Source organism: Mytilus edulis, chromosome 5 (genome assembly GCF_963676685.1).
Source record: "Mytilus edulis chromosome 5, xbMytEdul2.2, whole genome shotgun sequence".
Lineage (NCBI taxonomy): Eukaryota > Metazoa > Mollusca > Bivalvia > Mytilida > Mytilidae > Mytilus > Mytilus edulis.
Window position 1 is genome coordinate 91,877,374 of NC_092348.1, and position 25,662 is coordinate 91,903,035.

Here is a 25,662-nt window from a genome sequence, read left to right on the forward strand (position 1 = left end):
GTTATTGTTTTATGATAATTTTTGTATTCTTGTCTTTCATCTTTGCTAATATGCTTTGTCTATATGATTAGAATGAGGTTAATAAAAGCAGGTAATATAACAATGTTTAGTACCTATTTAATAAGTATAACCCATTCCTCTTTCTATTTAGTGTGTTCTTGTGTTGTGTTGTTGGATCACTGCAACAGGTTAAGGGAGAGGATTGCATGTTTATTGACAGTTTACTTGTTGGGTCCTTATTTAAAGGTGGTTTTGCTGCTTGGTAGTGTTTTCAACCCAAATGTTAAACTCCCAGTATTTGAATCAGACAGAGTTTGGTCTAAGTTACCTTGCCGATTTGGAGAAGATAATTGAATGTGAATACATTGACAGATAACAAATGACTATAAAAGTCCAGGATGTTTATTGGTCTAGCAATCAAATACCTCTAGGGTTTTGGATAATGATTGGCACTTTAGTTTTGCTTATGGGATATATATCAGGCCTATTAACGCATGCCTTGCAACATTCTTAATTATACCTAGTGAATTATAACTGTGATGATGTAGGGAAGTTACCTATCAGTGGCAAATATTACATGCATATAAAAACAAGAACATGTAATGTGATGTGAATATGAACTCTGATTTGAACTAGACAAACATGCTCTAATAGAATTATAATGTCATTCACAAAGAGACAGTGTGCTGATAGAAATGTCAACCATCCTACACTGTTCTGATGTTTAAACTCCCTGCATTTGTTTGCACCTGTCCTAAGTCAGGAACCTGTTGTTCAGAGGTTGTAGTTTGATGATGTGGTTCATAAGTGCTTCTTGTTTTTTATGTAGGTAAGATCGTTGGTTTTCCTGTTTGAATGGTTAAACACTAGTAATTTTGGGGCCCTTTATTGCTTGTTATTTGGTGTGAGCCAAGGCTCCTTGTTGAAGGCTATACTTTGATCTATTATGATTCATTTTTTTTTCAAATTGTGACTTGGATGGAGGGAGGTCTCTTTTGGCACTTTTATCACATCTTCTTAAACCTCTTTGCTCTTACTCCTAGTGTTCTCCCCAGGATTTTTGGATAGCGCTGTGGTAAGCGCGTAATTTTCGACAATTCTCAGTAAGTTTATCGCGGCGCGCGGTGTGTTTGTAATTGCTTTGTTATGTGTTTTTATTATACATGTATCATGCTGTTGATGTTTCCTCTTGTTATGATGTCCTTGTCATGCTCATGGAAGTTACAGCGTACCCCTTAATGAGGCTTTGTTTGTTAATGTTATTGTCTGGATATAGAAGAAGAGTCTTTTTTTCTCCATTGTAAAATCATTTATTAAATCCTCATACTATCTATGTATAAAACTGAAGGAGAAGTCTTTTTCCATGATGGATCTACACTAGACTGCCTGTGCCAAGATTTCTTAGCACCATCAGGTAATGTTGCAGAACATGTAGGACCAACAATATTCAATAAAGTCATTGTCAGCTTCTGTTTGGTTTTGTAACCAACTGTAGCAGTGTACTGTTAACTTTATGACGTTTGACAGGAATTGACATTTTTTAGCATAAAGATTTCTCATTTTTATGACCTAAACGTTTTATTATATTTAAATGGCCTCATCAAGTTGGACATCGAGAAAGTAAAATTTCTCAAGTCGTATCAGCTTTGGGTTTGTTTTTCTAATCATATCCTCTCAAATTGTTATCAAATGGAAGAATTTCTGACTAAACAATCTAAATATCAGTTCGAATAAGGGATAATTAATACTTAAAAACTTGCTCATTTACAGGGTTCGTATGGATAGTAAACCCGGCAAATAATTTGTAGCAAACCCCTGTGTTTGATCGTTTTTATAATCATCGTTAGTTCAAAGTTCGTAAAACAAGTTTATGAGTGACGTCAGGAAATGCGGTCAATTTATTTCATCTCATTTCAATCATATATGCATCTATATTTTCTTTTAATTAAAAAAATAGATGTCAATGTTGAAATGTTTGTTTATTTTGATCCTTCAATGACGCCATTTTGTAAAATTTATTAGACTGGTCCAGCAGAGTTACTTAAATACAACGGAAATAATTCATTCAAAAATCGTAAACCAGTCGATCACGTGATCCAAAGTTAAAAATAAGCGGGAAATTTTAAAAAATACGAAAAATACGAAAAAAATATAGCAACGCGGTTGCGTTGGATAGCACTGCGGTCAGTGCAATAGGACAGCGGGGAATTGCAAAAGCGCTGAAAAGCGCTGTGCTAAAACGGCTTGGGGAGAACACTGCTCCTAAATGCTGAATGTTTTCACATCTTTTTTTTACTTGGCTAGTGTTCTAAGTAACAACCTTCCAAATTGGAGCTAGCACACTAACACTGAGACAATACCTTAGAAAAAGAAACAATCATGTGAAAATAATTGAATGTTTTTGGAAGTGAACAAAATTGTGTTTTACACATACACACAATACCAATAAAGTCTCTTATAAAACATCAAAAACAAAAATATTACATGTTTAAACATTTATTTACAAAATAATGTGTTGTATGAAACAAGAAATAAAACCATTCAAACAAATGTTCATATTTGTTTTCAATGTATAAAAATTTACTGAAAATTATCAACTAATGAATCAAACTGTCTTCATTTCAATTAGCAATTGTAAAACTTAAGTCTATTAAAATGAAAATGATTGGCTTATAAAATGAAAATGTTATCAGATGAAAATGATGAAGTGTTCATGATATGATCTTTCAGTCAATACTTATTCTGTGACATAAAAACAGGCTAAATCAGAATTTTAATCTGACAACTTAGCATGATTTCAAAATATTATCTTTTCGCTGCATTATAACAATGTGAGGGTAAAATTGAGTGGTATATAGTCTGAGATTGCTCATTTCTTCCATTTTTCCTGGTGTGTATACTTTGTCATGGGTTTACCACTTTGTCCACACGTACCAACACCAACTTTACCATTTACATGATCTGGTGTGGCAAATATACTCTTCTTTACTTTACCTTTATTTGTCTTGGAAAATGTCTGGAAAAAATACAAAAAATAACTTATAAACATGTTTGCAATATCAAGGATTTAATGAGCTAAATATATGTGTATATATCTCTTTGTGTATATTGATCAACAATCTCAAAAATAAATGGATTGAAGAAAGTTTGAATTTACAGTAATTTATTACAATATGTATAGGTATCACATTAATAATCATTCATAAATGTGTGCTTTAAATTCAAACACCAAGGTCTTGGAAGCCTGCTAAATTCTGTGGACAATTTGATGACATGCTTTAGTTATTGAAACCTAGAGCAAAATGGCAGACACCTGATGTATCTACAAATTTAAGGGTTCTACTGGAAACCAACTTGTTTACATGGATACTTTATTTCGTATTAACCCGTTTATAGTCATCTTCGCAACAATTTAATTGTGCGATTTTCTAATTAACTTAATAAAGTTTAATCAGGAAAGATCCACATGTAACATATTCGAGACAATTTATATTCGCATTACTTGTCAACTCACGAAAAATAAATTACTCGCGAAAATAAGTTGGTTTACCGTAGTTTCTTATTTTCAAGCAGCCCTCATCTCCTCTCTGTTTTGCTAAAAACGTCCCAAAATATATGGAAATATCTTTTCTGAAACCATTTTTACAGCATTATTTTGTGATTTTGAATAGTTTTTACAATAATTCAGGAATGGTTATCAGCAAGTGATGGTGCTGACCCTTTTTTTATTCGAAATTCTAAAATAGTTATTTCTGCTCCATCCAAACATTTAATTCAAGAACAACCATGACGAACTTTAAACTACCTTCTGTCCATATTATATTCCTGCAATAACTGACTTACTTTGGCATTAAAATCTAGCCATTTGTTTTTCTCTGTTTCTCTTTCTTCTTCCTGAGCCTTTAACCTCTGTGCTTTTTTCTGTGTTTTCTTTTTCTTGTATTCTCTCTGTTCTGCTATCTTATCTCGTCTGAAAATAAATTTGTACATTCTTTTACAATAGCTACTCTACTTAATGGATGGAACTGCAGCACATATATCTTCCTTCAAGATTCCAAATATATTTTCTATTAATATTTGTCCTGAGATGTCCAGTGGCAAAACTGATGAATAGACAATAACATCTACATAGTCCAACCAAAATGTGTTTAACTTTATACTGGCGTCACACATCAGTGTATAGCTCTGACAACGCCAGGAGTGTTGAAGAATTATGTACGCTGCCAATAGGCTAGTAATTTTGGATGCATTCAACCTGTCAATCATATCTGTAGCATGTTAACAACGAGCTTCAAGCATGTATTGGGCATTCAAGAAGCGTACCCAAGCATTTATCAGGCATTCAAGAAAAGTATGTTGGTGTTCAAGAAACGTATGTTGGCGTATGCCTGGCATGTCTAACGTAGATGGAATGCACGCTACGAAGGAAAAAAGTTTTTTGAACGTATTTGAGACGAGTCCCAGACGTATCTTGGATGTTCTATTATGGGGTGTTTGTTACAAACATACCCGGATATGTTTTAGTTCAAGTCGAACGATATTAAATAAAACGTGCCCTAAACGTGTCTCAAACTTATTTCTAGCGCGTTAAACACGCTTGAAGTGTATGTATTACATGTGTGTAGCGTACAGATATATGCTCGACGCACGCTTAAGCTGGATGAAAATTCTCGAGTTGTAGCGCTCACCAAATGTATACCTTTGTATTTCGATGTACTTCAAACTTAAGCAATGTGCATTTAACGATTGATTAGCGTTCCTCTGGCATGCAACTTACTTATACCAACTTTGCCAATTTTCTCTGTATGTTATTGTGCACGCCAGTCTACACGCCAATGTGTGGCGCCGGAATTAAGTTAATTCCCTAATTTATAATAATGTAATAAACTTAGGCCAGAATTTTTTAATTTGTTGGTTTACGGATCCGCCGATCCGATTTTGCCGATTTCCAGAATAAAAATAAAATTCACTTTTCATGCTTTTTTATTCCCGCCGACCGTAACAAATGCATTATCCCTAAAAAATAATTAAAATACTCGTTTTTTTATGAAATGAAATGCATTAATCACTATTAAAATTGATAACACTTTCTGTAGTGAAAAAAATAAAACTTTCAGTTTACGTTTCTAAAAATAGACAAATCAATTATAACTGACCTTGAAATGTGGTTTGCGCAAATAATTTTGCGAAACGAAACCTGTGTTTAAAACCAATTACAAAATCAATTCGTTTACCGTATTTGTCATCAGTCCGTAAGATGCATCATCTGATAGAAATAGACTTGTCCAAATGTGGACAGGTAGAAGACGTCAAGTTAAAGTACTAAAATTAACAAATCATTTGAAATTTTCTTGCTTCATAGATCATAAAAAAATATCGTCCATTTGGCCAAAAAAAAAGGGAATGCATGACAACAGATTAATCCGATATTCTCGTTTTTCCAGTGGACGAGTCCATTACGTTTGTTGACATGTATGTTGAAACTTATTTTCGTACGACGTTTTTACATTTTTTCTTCTTTATCAGTTTTCGTGCTTGAAGATCGTAATTCACCAAGCTCACCAAGTTATCGGGAATTGATTAAGAGCTACACGAATCTGTTTTTCATGTTTGTGAAATGACGATCTCCGTGCAGTCCCCGTCCACTTTTTGTTTACGGGAAATTATTAGAATGTCATGCGATATTTATGACAGCTGATTTCATCGAACTAAAATCTAAGAAATGATGACAAAAAAGCATATTTTTTTATTTTTTTTTTGCCGACCGACCGACCCGACTTTTTCATTGGTAAAATCCGTAAACCAACAAATTAAAAAACCCTGGCCTTACTTTGATTTGTGTTTGTCATCAGATGAACCTGGTACTGCATTAGGGTCAATGGGCTTCAATATTGTAACCTGTAAACAAAATAAAGGATTGATTGATGGCTACTTAATGTCCAGCATTATAACATGTTAATGAGGTATACAAATGATAAATTTACCCTTCTTACTATACTGACATACTGACAAGCTATTACATTGTCCCAGGTTAGGGGAGGGTTGGGATCTCACTTATATGTTTAATCTGCCACATTCTGCAAGTATGTGCCTGTTCCATCATACCCAATATTTTATAAGTAAAAATTTCTAAACATGTAAGCTTACAAGGTGCTAGTCTGCAAGTAGAGATATCACCATTTTCAGACAAATTATGCTGACTCTCAGCAGCCTAGCCACATTAATACCAAACAATGTGTTGATTTTATGCTTTCGATAGGTGGTTTTTTTATTATTCAGAAAGACATTTTTGCAGGTGTGTGATTGTTTTTATTAGAACACTGTACATCACATTTATATACTGTAATTATAAATTACATAAATTTTTACAACACATCTGACCAATTGATGAACTGTCTGTTTATTTTTTATTTTGGATACATTCTTCAACAAGACAAGATTTTTTATTTGTAGCTCACTGCGTTTTCTGTGTTAAAGTCATAAGAAACCTCAAATTAAAAAAATAATGCATATGTTTTTTTAAAACTCAATGGATAGTTTTTATTTTAAAACTTATGTACATAAACTTTTTTCTGAAGAAAATTCTTTAATTCATTCATATTTAGAAGAAGTTTACTTTATTTTAATTGTTTCCTTCCAGGAAGCAATTCCCCCCGACATATTTTCCATATGCAAAGTGACCTCAGTGTGACCCATCTCGTAAAAATCCGGTGATCACAATACGCATGGATGTCCTTAAAATAAACTATTATATGAATTTACATGTTAAACACATGCTCAATTTCCATGCTTTTTTGGTGATTGTTGACAGGTGACAATCGTTAAATTTCAGCTTCAAAACACGAACTTTAATTACCTGCCATATTTTCGCAACAAAACTGACCGATTGAAAAAAAATTGAAGATTATACGAAATTTATGCGAAAAAAATGAAAAATTCTTGAACAGAAGACTGAGTTTATGATGTTTGTATGCATTGGTTAAAGAATTGGAAGAACATTATTTTTCACCGGTCACTCGTTTCTTATGACTTTAAACAAGAGGCTCTCAAGAGCCTGAATCGCTCACCTGAATTTTTTTGGTTTAATCTCTCATCAATGATTATTTTGGCTTTTCAATTTATTTAAATGTTCTTTGAATCGTCCTATTTTCTTCAAAAGCAAAAAAAAATCATTTTCTCCTATGTTCTATTTTAGCCATAGGAGCTATGTTTCTTGACATACAAGGAAATGAAATATAAAATTTATACTAGATACTCTGAAACTCTGAAACTCATTTAGCCTAAGTTTGGCTGAAATTGATACAGCAGTTTCATAAGAGAAGATTTTTTAAAGTAAGTCAACATGGTGAACAAATTGTGAAAAAAGTCTTTAAAGGGCAATATCTCCTAAAGAGGTCAATTGACAATTTTGGTCAAATTGACTTATTTGTAGATCTTACTTTGCTGATCATATTTGCTGTTAACAGTTTATCTTTATCTATAATAATATTCAAGATAATGACCAAAAACTGCAAAATTTCCTTAAAATTACCAATTAAGTGGCAGCAACCCAACAATTGGATGTTTGATTCATCTGAAAATTTCACGGCTGATAGATATTGACCTAATGAACATTTTTACTCCATGTCAGATTTGCTCTTAATGCTTTCGTTTTTGAGATATAAGCCAAAAACTGCATTTGACCCCTATGTTCTATTTTAAGTAACGGCGGCCATGTTTTTTGACGGATCAAAAATCAAAGCACACACTTTGTGCAGGATAATCTAAGGAACAACCATGCTAAGTTTTAACCAAATCCATTCAGTAGTTTCAGAGGAGAAGATTTTTTAAAGTTAGCAAATATGATGAACAAATTGTGAAAAATTGTTATTAAAGGACAATAACCCCTTAAGGGGTCAATTGACAATTTTGGTCAAATTGACTTATTTGTAGATCTTACTTTGCTGATCTTTTTTGCTGTTTACAGTTTATCTTTATCTATAATAATATTCAAGATAATGACCAAAAACTGCAAAATTTCCTTAAAATTACCAATTAAGTGGCAGCAACCCAACAATGGTTTGTTTGATTCATCTGAAAATTTCAGGGCTGATAGATCTTGACCTAATGAACATTTTTACTCCATGTCAGATTTGCTCTAAATGCTTTTGTTTTTGAGATATAAGCCAAAAACTGCATTTGACCCCTATGTTCTATTTTAAGTAACGGCGGCCATGTTTTTTGACGGATCAAAAATCAAAGCACACACTTTGTGCAGGATAATCTAAGGAACAATCATGCTAAGTTTTAACCAAATCCATTCAGTAGTTTCAGAGGAGAAGATTTTTTAAAGTTGGCAAATATGATGAACAAATTGTGAAAAATTGTCATTAAAGGACAATAACCCCTTAAGGGGTCAATTGACAATTTTGGTCATATTAACTTATTTGTAGATCTTACTTTGCTGATTTTTTTTGCTGTTTACAGTTTATCTTTATCTGTAATAATATTCAAGATAATGACCAAAAACTGCAAAATTTCCTTAAAATTACCAATTAAGTGGCAGCAACCCAACAATGGTTTGTTTGATTCATCTGAAAATTTCAGGGCTGATAGATCTTGACCTAATGAACATTTTTACCCCATGTCAGATTTGCTCTAAATGCTTTCGTTTTTAAGATATAAGCCAAAAACTGCATTTGACCCCTATGTTCTATTTTAAGTAACGGCGGCCATGTTTTTTGACGGATCAAAAATCGAAGCGCACATTTTGTGCAGGATATACTAAGGAACAATCATGTTAAGTTTCATTCAAATCCATTCAGTAGTTTCAGAGGAGAAGATGTTTGAAAAATTGTTAACGACGACGACGACGACGACGACGACGTCGACGACGACGACGATGACGGACGCCAAGTGATGAGAAAAGCTCACATGGCCTTTTAGGCCAGGTGAGCTAATAATATGTTGTAATAATGTATGAATTCTACTTATGTGTAAAGTAATTATTATTTCCTAAATCTGGTTCACTTTATGGACTTTGTATACCTACTATTTTAAAACTTGTATATCTATCTTTTTTACAACGATGGAAGTTTTTAATGACTTTGACTGGCTATACATATAAAAAAAAAGAAGATGTGGTATGATTGCCAATGAGACAACTCTCAAAAAGAGACAAAAATGACACAGAAATTAACAACTATAGGTTACCATACAGCCTTGCACGGTCTGTATCTTTTTAAATCAAATATGCACACTTTATAACAAGCTATTAGTATGGTAGTTACAATAGGATTTGTGTTCCTGATTACAATTTTAATCATTTTTTTGTTTAGTTTACTGCAGGTTTTTTTTTCTATTTGCCACTGAAATAAAATGAATTTTGCAGTTGTGAGCATCAAATTTTGGTCTGTTAAGGTGGTACCTAGGGAGATAACTCTGTAAGATCAGTTAAACGTTTTAAAATGATGTGTTGAAGGTAATATTAAGCTTATCAATGATCAAAATTAGTGTTTGTCAAACTGCTATATATAACCAGCGTAATTTTTTGGATAAAATGGTTGATCTAAATTTTTTGAAATTTTTATATATTTTTGTCAAAGGGTCGAAGTAAATACTTTGTCAAAATTTTATGAAAATTAAACGAGCCAAATTATTTTAGTGAAGGTGTTGGGTACCCCCTTAACATATCGCTGAAGCTTTTGCCAGTAATAGGGTTAGATTTGTATAACATTCCAAACTTGTGTCACCTGGTAAAATTAAATTCTGTGGACCATAAAAATATATTTTTTTCTTACAGCCTACTCTCGTCTGAAAAAAAGCACAGGAGAGAGGAATCAAACAAATTTTAAATGATGCTCTCTTTTACACATGGTATATGAATTTTGCAAGAAGATAATTTGCCGTACATTGGTGACTTCTGTGTTGCCCCAGCTATCAAAAGTTACAGTGCAAGTTCCATCCTCTAGAATCTCATCTATCTTACTGCCATAGTATCTGAAACAATAAAGGTTAAAATATATAACCATATGCTCCGCAGGGCACAGCTTTATACGACCGCAGAGGTTGAACCCTGAACATTTGGGGCAAGTATGGACACAACATTCAAGCTGGATTCAGCTCTAAATTTGGATTGTGATTAAATAGTTGACACAGCATAGGTTTCTGACACAGAATAAACGTGGTCTAATGAACTTAAAATATCTTTTTTTGCCTTTGAGCAATTCACTATGCTGTTGAATATTAATCCTCTCAAAAAAATGTTTGAAGAAATTTTCTTTTTATTTATGAAATCTGAAATGAGAAAAATTTTACCCCCCCTTTTTTTCACATCCCCCTTTTCCTTTTTCCAAAACTGATCTCAATTAAAATTTCTAATGGAGTTTGCAACAATAACTACTCATTTAAATACATCATAAAATATTAAAATGTAAAATAAAGTGCTTGTTATCACTGAATGGTAAAAATTGTTTTAATTTATCAGTTGGTAGTAAAAGTAAATATACATTGTATATTGTATAAAACAATGATTTATGTTGATTCAACTACTATTCTGGACAAAGAAAGATAACTCCAATTGAAAATTTCTTGCTATTGCACAATATTGTGCAATTAGATATTTCTTGCTTTTGCGCAATACTGTGCAATTGAAAATATTTGCTATTGCACAATACTGTGCAATTGAAGATTTCTTGCTATTGCGCAAAAAGTGCAATTGAAAATTTCTTGCTATTGCACAATACTGTGCAATTGAAGATTTCTTGCTATTGCTGAATACTGTGAAATTGATAATTGCACAATACTTATTATAATAATTTTGGATCCTGATTTGAACCAACTTGAAAACTGGGCCAATAATCAACCAGATGCTCCGCAGGGCGTAGCTTTATACGACCGCAGAGGTTGAACCCTGAACGGTTGGGGCAAGTATGGACACAACATTCAAGCTGGATTCAGCTCTAAATTTGGATTGTGATTAAATAGCTGACACAGCATAGGTTTCTGACACAGAATGAATGTGTTCTAATGAACTTAAAATTTTTGTTTTCTCTTAGAGCAATTCACTATGCTGTTGAATATTAATCCTCTCAAAAAAATGTTTGAAGAAATTTTCTTTTTTATTTATGAAATTTCAAATGAGAAAAATTGAACCCAATTTTTTTAATCACATCCCTCTTTCCCTTATTCCAAAACTAATCTCAATTAAAATTTCTAATGGAGTTTGCAACAATAACTACTCATTCAAATACATCATAAAATATTAAGATGTAAAAAAACTGCTTGTTATCACTGAATGGTAAAGATTATTTTAATTTATCAGTTGGTAGTAAAAAGTGAATATACATTGTATATTGTATATAACAAAGATTTAAGTTGATTCTGGACAAAGAAAGATAACTCCAATTAAAAAAAAATCTTGCTATTGCACAATATTTTGCAATTAGATATTTCTTGCTTACTATTCTGGACAAAGAAAGATAACTCTAATTAAAAAAAAAATTAGCTATTTCACAATATTGTGCAATTAGATATTTCTTGCCATTGCGCAATACTGTGCAATTGAAAAGACTTGCTATTGCACAATACTTAATATAATAATTTTAGATCCTGATTTGGACCAACTTGAAAACTGGGCCCATAATAAAAAATCTAAGTACATTTTTGGATTCAGCATATCAAAGAACCCCAAGATTTCAATTTTTGTTAAAATCAGACTAAGTTTAATTTTGGACCCTTTGGACTTTAGTGTAGACCAATTTGAAAACAGGACCAAAAATGAAGAATCTACATACACAGTTAGATTTGGTATATCAAAGAACCCCATTTATTCAATTTTTGATGAAATCAAACAAAGTTTAATTTTGGACCCCGATTTGGACCAACTTGAAAACTGGGCCAATAATCAAGAATCTAAGTACATTTTTAGATTCAGCATATCAAAGAACCTAACTGATTCATTTTTTGTCAAAATCAAACTAAGTTTAATTTTGGACCCTTTGGACCTTAATGTAGACCAATTTGAAAACGGGACCAAAAGTTAAGAATCTACATACACAGTCATGACAGTTAGATTCGGCATATCAAAGAACCCCAATTATTCAATTTTGATGAAATCAAACAAAGTTTAATTTTGGACCCTTTGGGCCCCTTATTCTGTTGGGACCAAAACTCCCAAAATCAATACCAACCTTCCTTTTATGGTCATAAACCTTGTGTTTAAATTTCATAGATTTCTATTTACTTATACTAACGTTATGGTGCGAAAACCAAGAAAAATGCTTATTTGGGTCCCTTTTTGGACCCTAATTCCTAAACTGTTGGGACCTCAACTCCCAAAATCAATACCAACCTTCCTTTTGTAGTCATTAACATTGTGTTCAAATTTCATTGATTTCTATTTACTTAAACTAAAGTTATTGTGCGAAAACCAAGAATAATGCTTATTTGGGCCCTTTTTTGGCCCCTAATTCCTAAACTGTTGAAACCAAAACTCCCAAAATCAATCCCAGCCGTTCTTTTGTGGTCATAAACCTTGTGTCAAAATTTCATAGATTTCTATTAACTTAAACTAAAGTTATAGTGCGAAAACCAAGAAAATGCTTATTTGGGCCCTTTTTGGCCCCTAATTCCTAAAAAGTTGGGACCAAAACTCCCAAAATCAATACCAACCTTCCTTTTGTGGTCATAAACCTTGTGTTAAAATTTCATAGATTTCTATTCACTTTTACTAAAGTTAGAGTGCGAAAACTAAAAGTATTCGGACGACGCAGACGACGACGCCAACATGATAGCAATATACGACGAAAATTTTTTCAAATTTTGCGGTCGTATAAAAATCTAAATACATGCTTAGATTTAGCATATCAAAAAAGCCCAAGAATTTAATTTTTGTTAAAATCAAACTTAGTTTAATTTTGGACCCTTTGGACTTTACTGTAGACCAATTTGAAAACGGGACGAAAAAATAAGAATCTACATACACAGTTAGATTGGGCATATCAAAGAACCCCAATTATTCAATTTCTTGCTATTGCTGAATACTGTGAAATTGAAAATTTCTTGCTATTGCACAATACTTAAAGGGAAACTTCGCAAAAAAATCAAAAATGATATTATGTCCATTCTATATAGAAATGCTCAAATTTATAGATATTAAAGTTTTATTCCGCTAGATAAGAGATCACCATCGATTTTAAATTTAGAGTATCAACTCTCTGCGTTCCGCCATTTTGTCGTCTTCCCTGATTAAAAGTTACGATATGTCTATAAACCACAAAGGACCAAAACTACAGTAACCGATGTAGTCGTAATTGCGTGTCGATATCTTGTCAATCGTACGGTTGTTTTATCTGACAAACTAACTTGATACGGAAAATGTTCTTATTTTTTTTAAATAACCATAGTCTGTTATTTTTAAACTGTTAATATTGGAATTAGTTAAAAAGTCAAAGTTTAAATCATAAATAAGTGTTCCGTGAAAACTGTTTTCGTAAATCTAATTCGTTTATAATTCTTTAAAGTAATAAATTTTATTCAAATAAATTCGGATCTTCCCTCATCTGATCACCAGCATGACTGAAGGTATTACTCCCAAAAGTATTGTGAGGGGTGTGAGGTGACACGTCCAGGTATTCAAGCGATTTCCTGTCAGGCTTGCAAGTTCATGCATCGTTTCACTTCTGTAGGTATTGATCAGTGTACACGGCCTATAACTTATAACTCTCCATTTTGAACTATCAGGTGTATAATATACATCTCTGTCTTGCGTGTCCGAAAGTGATATAATATACTAGTCATTACTAAACTCATACGCTTGTTTATATATAACATTACTGGTGTAAAGAATATTATTTATAAAAATATAAATAATACCAAAAAAAAAAAGATTTGATAAAATAAAAATCTATTTACATTTTTTTTCCAAGGTTTAATTTGGGAAAATGTAATATATACTCGTTGTCAATAGTAAAGGACAGATTGGAACATACCAGAAATATTGATTTAAAAAAAATGTACGCACTTGTCGACAATTCATTTCTACGCCTGGATAGAAAGTTATGGAGCTATATCGCAATTTAAAATTATTACATGTATACATTGAACATAAGAAAGAAACATACATTTTGGGTAAATTGGGGTAACAGTTTTGTAAATAGACTAGTCCACGTATGCCAACAGTATGTAATCATCGAATTCCATAGACTATTGTATACCAAAAGAAGAAGAAGAAGAAGAAGAAGAAGAAGAGGACCAATTTGATTTAAATACAGGTCGATATAATAACTTGCTTCGGTTCATCGAAGTTATGAACATAGTAAAATCACAAATTTATATATCAATTAGATCGTTCTCCAATGAAAGGAAGAAATTCGACATCATCACAATTGTTCCGACATTCATGTAAAACATATGCAACTGGACGTACACTAATAAACCCCAAGGGATGTGAATATTTTCTAGGAAAACATTTGAGTATTAAAGTTTCAAATTGATTTCAGGATTTATTTTCTTTCTTGATATTCAATGACAGCAATTTAAAGAATAAACTGCTTGTCTGCTTTAGGGGTATTCTTGCCAGTTGAACAGACTTATAATTACATTCAAAAATAGGGATATTAAGATGACATTAAATTCGTCGTCTTTTTTTTTTAAACATCGTTGGTCAAATAGCTAAAGTATTATTCGTTGTGAGAAGAAGACTATTTTAATATAAGGACGCTCCCGATTATGAATAAATTGGTTGACGTTTTTCACACTTGAAAAGAATTTCTATTCGTAATTTTTCGATTCCATTCCAAGAGGATCCTTAAATTTCCTGTCAATTTTTTAAAACATCTTTTTTTTCAAATAGCTGAAGTATTCATGCATGCGTTGTGAGATATAAAATATTTTGATGAGAACATAAATAGGTAAATAAAGATCGCTTTGGATGGTCTAAATTATATAATTGCAATCTGTTTGAAATATAAGAGGTTGGCGATTTTAATTTAAAAAGGTACACACACTCGTGTTTAGAAGGCTATTTTTATTTATAACTTTATTCAATTAAAACAAGTGAAACTGCGAGCTACTGCTCACTGATGATACCCCCGCCACAAGTGGATAATATTAATAGTGTAAAAATATGCAAGTGTTCGGTAAACAGGAAGTTGTCGAGTGATGAATCTGAAAACGCATCACACGGTATAGCTGACTTATAAAAATCCTGAAACCAAATTTCAGAAATCCTTGTATTGTAGTTCCTGAGAAAAATGTGACGAAAATTTTTAACTTGGTTATCATGTGTAAAATCATACAAGTGTTCGGTAAACAGGAAGTAGTCGAGTGATGAATCTGAAAACGCATCACACGGTATAGCTGACTTATATAAATCCTGAAACCAAATTTCAGAAATCCTTGTATTGTAGTTCCTGAGAAAAATGTGACGAAAATTTTCAACTTGGCTATCATGTGTAAAATCATACAAGTGTTCGGTAAACAGGAAGTTGTCGAGTGATGAATCTGAAAACGCATCACACGGTATAGCTGACTAATATAAATCCTGAAACCAAATTTCAGAAATCCTTGTATTGTAGTTCCTGAGAAAAATGTGACGAAAATTTTCAACTTGGCTATCATGTGTAAAATCAGACAAGTGTTCGGTAAACAGGAAGTTGTCAAGTGATGAATCTGAAAACGCATCACACGGTGTGGCTGACATATATAAATGTTGATACCAAATTACAGAAAGGGTGGATGTGTAGTTCCTGAGAAAAATGTGACGAAAGTTTCATGGGACGGACTGACTGACTGACGGACGGACTGACGGACGGACGGACTGATGGACGGACGGACGGACTGACAGACAGAGGTAAAACAGTATACCCCCCCTTTTTTAAAGCGGGGGTATAATAATTCAGTATTTTATCGTTACAAAACTAATCAGAAGTCATAATTCATTTAAAAGTGAGCTTATGCAAAATATATAAAAATATACAACAGCTATCCAGTTATTGTGCGACCTTATTTCTCCCGTAAATTCATTTTAATTCTTTTTCTTACATTTCTGTGTCTATAACTATAACTGACTCCCGTATATCATTCATACGAAATGTTGTTCACACCTGAAATGCTGAACTGTGACGCCTAGGTGTCACTGAATGAAGATCAAAAGATTAGAATTACATAATGCTAATCTTTTAATTACCTTGAGTTTAACTACGCATTCAACATTTACTAAGTGTCACAAATTAATACACATTTAATTTCCACAGTACAAGCAAGTGAAAATGTTTTCTGGAATGAAGCAAAAAGTTCAGAATACAAACATGTATTTTTTAATACACTATCGATCGTGTCAGTTTCATATGTTTGTTTAAAGTATTTGAAGAAAAAAAATCATAAAAAATGTTTTATTGTATTATTATTACTTTAATTACTAGAATTCGTATATAAAATCCACACATGAATCCTACAATCTAATTTAAAAAGTTGCATGGCTGTCACTTACTTTTCGTTGGTTAATAGCTACACCAAAAGTCGTCGATGCGCTTTAAATAGCGTTATTAGATGGTTAACGAACAAGACTTAAATGAGATTAATTTCACTCCCGGCATGCTCAAAGACTTAAACTACGTCACATAAGTCAGGAAGTTTGATAAAATAAAATTAATAATTCCCAATTTTCTCCTTTATTACTTTTCATATCGAAATAAAACTTTGGGAATATGTTTTTTATGGTATTATAAGGTAGCAATACACAGTTAGAAGTTTAGTTTCGCATTATGGCCCCTGTGAATTTTTTAAATATGAAAGTTTTTGTACAATAAAATTGATTTTTAGATAATTGAAGAATAATACAGCCTTCTTAGTGGGTTTATATGAACATTTAGATTGATTTTAACATGTTTTATAGGCCATTTCTATGATTGACAGTCCGTATTTTCCTATCCGTACCGTTCATAGGTCCATAAATTATTGTAGTGTTTATCAACAAAGATTTTGCGCTCGATCTTTTCAATTCAATTTTATGGAAAAACGAGCAGGAAAGCATATGATTTTTTTTGGACCACTTGATAGATATAAACCTATGGATTCAGGAAAGGTACCACTGTAATTCATTGAAATTTTCCTTTAGACTAAATTTTGGAGACTTTTGTGACATGTTCACCCCCCTTTTTTGCTATATTTTGTATCTAAGAAATGCAGAACGTTGCCATGGTTACACCCAAAAGGGATTATATTTCACCCTTATGACCATTAGAAATCAAATCTATGGAAGATTTTCTTTCTACAAGTATATACATGCATAACGCACATATAAAGCCTTCTTTGTTAGACAGGAGGGGAAAGAGGGTGTTTAAAAATTATGAGTGTCAATTTTAAGTTTTTTTCCTAACTGTGTATTTGCTACCTTATGGCATTTGACAAAGCAAATAATTGCTGTTTTTTTAGACAAACATACCACGAAACTATTGATATTTATGTTATAGATACAATTCTAAGGGAGAAACAACCTTTAGTATGACAATATATGTTAGTTTTGTTGTTTATTGTCCTTCGCAACCAATATAGACATTTTGACACAAAGACTTGGTTCCGTTATAAATTGATACTTTATTGGCTACCCCTTGGAAAAGAAGATTGCGCGTTATGTAGAAACCTTAGAAGGGAACGCTTTATATTTTTTCATGCGACTAAATAAAATTTATTATTTTAGCAAGTATAAAGTCACAATTTAGCATGAATTAAGCCGAAATTTTTTCCCGCTGTTATAGATAAATTCAGTATTTTCTAAATTTTAACCAAGGCTTTGGTATGGTAATACACAACAAAATTGACATTCTAGAGCTTTAAAATAGCTTTAACTTGTAAAAGTTGTCTACTCTTAAGGTTAATTTAAGTTTTTAAACAAGAAAAGACAGGGTAAGAAGGTATAGTTTTAGAAAATTGACTAAAAAAGGAGAAACTGCACTTTGACATGGCATGTTTCATAAAATCACTTTTTTGTTGCATTTCAGTGTCAACTGCTAACCTTCATAAAATATTTATTTCTGAACCGATTTTCAAAACAAGCAGGCGAAAATGCTCGTTTTAACTAGTAGAAAACAGAAATCCATTTAAAGTGGAATTGGGGAAAAAAATGTTAATCCTTAAGGTAGCAATACACAGTTAGAAGTTTAGTTTCGCATTATGGCCCCTGTGAATTTTTTAAATATGAAAGTTTTTGTACAATAAAATTGATTTTTAGATAATTGAAGAATAATACAGCCTTCTTAGTGGGTTTATATGAACATTTAGATTGATTTTAACATGTTTTATAGGCCATTTCTATGATTGACAGTCCGTATTTTCCTATCCGTACCGTTCATAGGTCCATAAATTATTGTAGTGTTTATCAACAAAGATTTTGCGCTCGATCTTTTCAATTCAATTTTATGGAAAAACGAGCAGGAAAGCATATGATTTTTTTTGGACCACTTGATAGATATAAACCTATGGATTCAGGAAAGGTACCACTGTAATTCATTGAAATTTTCCTTTAGACTAAATTTTGGAGACTTTTGTGACATGTTCACCCCCCTTTTTTGCTATATTTTGTATCTAAGAAATGCAGAATGTTGCCATTGTTACACCCAAAAGGGATTATATTTCACCCTTATGACCATTAGAAATCAAATCTATGGAAGATTTTCTTTCTACAAGTATATACATGCATAACACACATATAAAGCCTTCTTTGTTAGACAGGAGGGGAAAGAGGGTGTTTAAAAATTATGAGTGTCAATTTTAAGTTTTTTTCCTAACTGTGTATTGCTACCTGAACATAATAAGATGAAAAGTGAAAAATCGCGAATTATCCCTTTAATATAATAATTTTGGATCCTGATTTGAACCAACTTGAAAACTGGGCCCATAATCAAAAATCTAAGTACATGTTCAGATTCAGCATATAAAAAAAGCCCAAGAATTTAATTTTTGTTAAAATCAAACTTAGTTTAATTTTGGACCCTTTGGACTTTAATGTAGACCAATTTGAAAACGGGACAAAAAAATAAGAATCTACATACACAGTTAGATTGGGTATATCAAAGAACCCCAATTATTCAATATTTGATGAAATCGAACAAATTTAATTTTGGACCCCGATTTGGACAAACTTGAAAACTGGGCCAATAATCAAATATCTAAGAAAGTTTTTAGATTCAGCATATCACAGAACCCCAAGAATTCATTTTTTGTTAAAATAAAACTTAGTTTAATTTTGGACCCTTTGGACCTTAATGTAGACCAATTTGAAAACGGGACCAAAAATTAAGAATCTACATACACAGTTAGCTTCGGCATATCCAAGAACCCCAATTATTCAATTTTTGATGAAATCAAACAAAGTTCAATTTTGGACCCTTTGGGCCCTTATTCCTAAACTTTTGGGACCTCAACTCCCAAAATCAATCCCAACCTTCTTTTTGTGGTCATAAACCTTGTGTTTAAATTTTTTTGATTTCTATTTACTTATACTAAAGTTATTGTGCGAAAACCAAGAATAATGCTTATTTGTGCCCTTTTTGGGCCCCTCATTCCTAAACTGTTAGAACCAAAACTCCCAAAATCAATCCCAACCTTCCTTTTGTGGTCATAAACCATGTGTTAAAATTTCATAGATTTCTATTCACTTAAACTAAAGAAATAGTGCTAAAACCAAGAAAATGCTTATTTGGGCCCTTTTTGGCCCCTAATTCCTAAAACGTTGGGACCAAAACTTCCAAAATTAATCCCAACCTTCTTATTGTGGTCATAAACCATGTGTTAAAATTTCATAGATTTCTATTCACTTTTACTAAAGTTAGAGTGCGAAAACTAAAAGTATTTGGATGACGACGACTCAGAAGACGGCGCAAACATGATACCAATATACGACTAAAAAAAATTTTGCGGTCGTATAAAAAGCAAGAGTTGACATATAATCTATCTAATTCAGTCCATTGCCAGCAATCATCAGTCTTTTTCAGTCACCATTTACTTTCAATATGCTGAAAACATTTCAGATCGATTTTTTTACTTGCATTTATATTCCAACCAGCCTTGATGTTTACAACTTAACACCCCTTAAATGATTCTGTGAAAAAGAGGCTCTGAAATGTGTGGTGTTGGTCACTTAAAACATATAAAATGAACATATAGACCCTGTTGTCACAGAGTTTATAAATGACTGTGTAATGGAGTGACTTACTGTCCGTCTTCTGACCAGATAGCCATACATGGATCACCTGACTTCCAATTATAGGACGATACATCTGGTGCGTCAGATTTGAGTACTTCTGTTGCCTCAGGAGGTAGTTTGGTACCAATCAAGTCCACAGTCAGGTCTATAACTTCCTGTTAAATATACAAATACAGCGTATTTGAGTAAAAAGGAATATAACACTCATAAAGATAAATAACTTGCTTTTTTCACACAATATTAGGACATATGGATGAATACAAATTTGTGAAAAAAACTTGCACATAGTTTTATATTACATGTAATATTAGCTATATAGAGCCATCATAAATTCATAGTTTTAATATGCAAATAACACTTTTGTTCCCAATACGTCCACAAATACTGTGTGTTTTTTGTGCATAGAACATTACATGTAATATTAGCTATATAGAGCAATCCTAAATTCATAGTTTTAATATGCAAATAACACTTTTGTCCCCAATACGTCCACAAATACTGTATGTTTTTTGTGCATAGAACATTTCATGCATGTACCAAATCAGATATTACATCTCTAAAACTTGTCGTCAAATACAAATATGGATCATCTCTGATGAATGATTCCCAATATGTTTTATATAGGTATTGTCCACTCTGAGGGTATTTTTTAGCTTATATAAAAAAAGTGTGAACATGTGTGATAGCCTTATCATGCTTCCTTTTTTTAAGTCATTTGTGCCAGATTAGTTTCTGTTTAATAACAATCACAGAATCTAGTTTATAAAATGCTTGTATGCTAATAGTAATAATAAATTAAAATTTTACAAATTTATTTTTTACCCTTTAATTTTTTGTCTTATTTCAGTTGATGATAATAAAAAAATCAAAGAATCAATTAAGCTTTCTTTCATAATCCTGAACCTGACTAAAAAAGATATCCTGAATCAATTTTTACCACTTTAACAGCCTGTATATCTATTTGGTGTGCGTGTCTTTGTTACTTACGATCCAAACTTATTCTTGCAATACATTTGTACAGCTGAGCTGTTGTGTCTTGTCTAGAAAATATAAATCTATACACACATTAACACTGACAGTTGTTGTAATGCTTGGACGTTTTCAACTTTTACATTTCTATTATGTTTTATGATATTTTTTCAATTATTTTTGTTCATACAGCATGTACAGGAATTTAGTTTTTCTTCAATCAAAATATTTTTCATGTTAATACAAATTAATTGCTGAAATTTAAGAATACATAAATAGTGATAAGTATTCAAATATATTAAATTATATTTTTTTTAATTTCATCTAACATGTCTAATGTATAAATTCAATGAAAAAGGGCATTTCTTACTATACAATAGATGTCAGTATAACAACCCACCTGTAAATCATTCTTGAGCTTCAATAGATCTTCATTATCTGGATCTGTAGTTAATGATGCTTCAACCTAGAAAACAAAACAGATTGAACCTAATACAATGTAATACACAAATCTTCATTTCTTACCAATAAGTAGGACACAATGGTAATTGAAAGGGTGAGCCGGTGGGTGTCGATGAGAACGGACGTGAAATTTTTGCAGAGAGAATCCATCAACATCATCCAAATTAGTCTTCTAAATTGCTTTCTTGGATGCACTTTATCATCCATACATTATATACTTTCAATTTCGGTCATTATTTTCTTGTTGAGGAAAACCTCTGCAGATATTTTCAGTATGTTTGAGACATGTGCTCTGCCCATATGGGATCCATTAGTAGTTTCCATTGGAAACTATAAGACCTATCATTTGAAGTCTGAGAGTTCTTGCTGTTCTCCTAATGGATCGGTAGTTTCTTTCCGAGATCCTTTTCAGTAGGATTTTCGGCTTTCCTCTACCTTGATACAGCAGGGCATTTGGTAGTGTCAGTTTTGATAGATCCTCGTTATTACCTTAGACGTATTTTGCCAAGGCATTTGTGGGGCATCCGGGGTGACCCTTTCCCATTTAAAACACAGATATTAAAAAGGATATTTGATACATAGAAAAAATACACTTTTTATACTTTGAGGACTGAGCGAATCAGGTGAGTGTGTGAGTTGGTATGTTTTATTTTGTTATATTTTATTATGTTTAGGGACGGTTAACTTTCTGGTAATAAGACCCGTCACGGCCCGGCTGGGGAATTGGGTAGGCAAATGCTCACATTAAACTGTACCGATACAGGCTCCAAATGCTTCCTTTATACGCCATAACTTATGGTGGTGATCCTTATAAAGGATGCTTATACGGACACAAGAACAGTCAGAGCTCAGACATAAATAAGTCTGAATCTGCTTTTGACTTATAGATGTCTAAATTTGTAAGTTTTAGGATTTGTCTCCCTTTAATGCAAGACAAAATACGACTTAAATAAGTCAAATATTGTTAAGCAAGAAATGATTGACCAGAATCAAAAAGTTGCAAATATCAACTCCTACAAGTCGATAAGTTACCAAAATTGGTCAACTTCAAGACCCACGCATACTTATAAAAAGGTCATGCATCTAAATCAAATATTAATGACAACATTGAAAGCCAATGCCTTGTCTTCTAAAGAAAAATATGAATGAGAGTCTGAAAAATCGGGGATCATGTTAATTAACCTTACAATGCAACCACCTGGATCCACACTTAATGAGGTAAAACATCTGTGTTTAGTAAGGATGTTCAATTAGATAATTAAATATAGATAGATCAAGTCCTTGTGAACTCTCAGACAGGTTTTTACTGTCAAAGGTGGTGTAGTTTGGCCACCAAGTCAAGTTAAGTTTTTTCATCAACATAAATAGACCTAAACAAGTCTGTCATTTTGTGACTTAGATAAGTCTAAAATTGAAAACACATTTTTATAAAGAATACATGTACATGTTTTGACTTCTTTAAGTCAAAAACAGAGCTAATAGACTTGTTTATGTCTGAGCTCTGACTGAAGAAGAAGGTTCATGTATATTCAATTTAATCCCTATCCATTAACGTGCCTTAATATCTATGACAATAGGGCTCTAAAAAAGTCAATAGTCCTCTGCGCAAAAGGTTTTAAAATGTAGCCAATCGCACTAGGATCCCCCTCTGAGCAAAAATTACCCTGCCCGTTTCACAAGCTGTAGGAAACACTAATATCACTATGAATACAATATATTTAGGTGTGTAAGTTGGTATTTTAATATATTGGTAGTGTTCAGCAGTGTGTGGTGGTGTTCGTTGGTGAAAAGACCTACCGCATAAAATGTAGCCAATTGCGCTTCTGAGAAAAAAAAATACCCTGCCCTTTTTAAAGCTGTAAGAAACACAAATAAGACAGGATCAAGACTGTCAGCCAACAAGCAATTTAGAAACATCAATAAGCATACGATCTGCGATGAAAATCTGATTCCTCTTGGAACGGCCAAATCAGAATATCATTCCGGACACAAAATAATTTTCAAACGTGATCATGCAAAAAAAATATCCGAGACCTCGGCCTACCAGTCAACATCGTACATTTATTAGTAACACTTAGTTTTAATTTATTCACATATAAAATATGTAAGAAATCTATGTTTTTTTTATGCATTTCAAAGCCTAATTACCTGTTGTAATTGCAGTTTGTACGTAGACAAATTTGTTTGTAAATCGTCGGCCATTGTTCAAGATGCCGGAAATGAACATTATAATTTTTGAACCAGTACGGAAAAATAAATTCCGTGTAAAAAAAAACCAGTTAACTATGTAGCTAATCTTCCATGATCTTCCATGGTGACGCAGACACTTGTCTCAGAATATTTTTTTATTATACATACCTTAATACAACCAGAGACATATAATACAATAATATAATTGTATAATATGTCTCTGATACAAAATTAAGGTATATAGAAAAAAAAATCTGAGACACGTGCCTGTCGATGTCCTAAACGTAATAAAATTACAGAAATGTACATATCTATGAAATGTATGTGCATATACAAAGTTGAAAGTTCTCAGTGTCCAAAAGATTTATTCATCGACAATACCCACTATTTATTAGCTCACATTTACAATAAATGTTTAAGACATGATGCACAACTGTGCCAAGCAGTCATAAATGGACTTTATGATAATAGACAATAAAACAGACAATTGTACAAAGAAAAAAGAGAGTGACACTGGCTTTCATATGAGAATTAAAAAAAATGAAAGAATCATAGTGATATATGACTAACGTTACATTTATTTGAGTATTTTTTACTAATCAATCTTTATCATTGTACAAAAAATATTAGAATACTAAAACGTTAAGGCATTTTTTTCTTACTGAGATACAATAAGTATCGTCGTGTCATATGTTTTCGTATCAACCACATTTCGACGTTGGTTTCCACTGCACACGCGTGCATTGTGGCGTGTTTTTCGGTTTCTATATTTGGAACAACAACACTACAACGTGACAAAAGTTGCTTTTAAAGACATATGAACTCAATAAATTATATTAACCTATTCAGCCATTTTTATTTAATGTCAAAAATACGTATCACTATAGACTGATAGTTGTTGAGAAAACATGTGATTAGATGGTTTACCGTGATGAAGTATAGCTATATTTTCCGCCTTTCAGACACCAAATCTTCAATACATGTGACTATCATGTTTTTTGGGGGTTTCTTTGTCATTTTAATTACAAACCAGCGAGTTAAAACAGGAACATAAATATGTTAGTTCCCAGGTTAAAATTCTCATGGTTCTTTTATAAAATGGCTGTTTAAAATCCATTTATTCAATATTCTATTGACAATTCTGTAGTACATCCTTGATACAAAGAGATGAAACAGTCTTAAATGTTTATATTTAATCTTAAATTTTGACAATCTAATTGAAATTAAATCTCTCACTCGCTATTTTTTTTATTCTTGGTCGCTGCGAGAGTGAGAGATTTAATTTCAATTAGATTGAAATTTTGAAAACTGCATTGTATTTTCAAAAAAAATAATGTCCTTTGAAGAAAGAGTACATTTTATCGTCATGCACCATAAATTACCGTTAACATCATTTGATGAGATTTTTTTTTACCGTTATTCGCCATGAAGGTACCCCCATTACTACCCTCTATTAATCTATTATAAGCTGATTGCAATAATTTTTCAAGATACCATACAAGTTCATACAAGGAACAAGTAATTAGTGGTATCTTAAAATATTCAAAGTAAAACAAAAATGTCTTCTAAAACCATGATGCCTCTGTATTTATTTTTTTTCTTCATGAAGTTACCAGATTTCTTTTCAGTGAAATTGATATGAAAAAAATTAAAATTCTGCAGCGCCCATATCCGGCACATTTCTTTTTTTTTATTTCCTATCAATAAATTGACTGGGTTTATACAAGAACGAAATTTAATGATGTAAAAGTGTTCGAACGGAAATTATGATCAATGAATTTTACTTGTCCTTTTTGGACTGATTGAGTTTTGGTCTAGTGACATTGTTTAATGACAACCCATCCCCTGTTTAACCT

The 25,662-nt window shown here is 32.2% G+C and overlaps 1 protein-coding gene across 1 annotated transcript; it reads right to left on the bottom strand.

The window, feature by feature from the left end:
- Positions 1 to 2,480: 2,480 nt before the first annotated feature.
- On the bottom strand, positions 2,481 to 23,873 carry LOC139524816 (survival of motor neuron-related-splicing factor 30-like). Its single transcript, XM_071319919.1, has 7 exons — positions 23,765 to 23,873; positions 21,555 to 21,620; positions 20,195 to 20,340; positions 9,891 to 9,978; positions 5,831 to 5,898; positions 3,844 to 3,970; positions 2,481 to 3,016 (listed from the first exon to the last, which is right to left on the bottom strand). Exons 1-7 carry the CDS (start codon positions 23,816 to 23,818, stop codon positions 2,870 to 2,872), a joined length of 696 nt encoding a protein of 231 aa, XP_071176020.1. The 5' UTR covers positions 23,819 to 23,873; the 3' UTR covers positions 2,481 to 2,869.
- Positions 23,874 to 25,662: the final 1,789 nt, after the last annotated feature.

What these genes read in the sequence shown, in the direction of transcription:
- LOC139524816 (XM_071319919.1), bottom strand. Translation starts at nt 23,818, where the DNA reads ATGGCCGACGATTTACAAACAAATTTGTCTACGTACAAACTGCAATTA. An exon ending in GATGACAAACACAAATCAAA is followed by an intron (nt 3,971 to 5,830) that starts GTAAGGCCAGGG and finishes ATTTATTTTCAG; the next exon opens with ACGAGATAAGATAGCAGAAC. An exon ending in GGCTAGATTTTAATGCCAAA is followed by an intron (nt 3,017 to 3,843) that starts GTAAGTCAGTTA and finishes TATTTTTTCCAG; the next exon opens with ACATTTTCCAAGACAAATAA.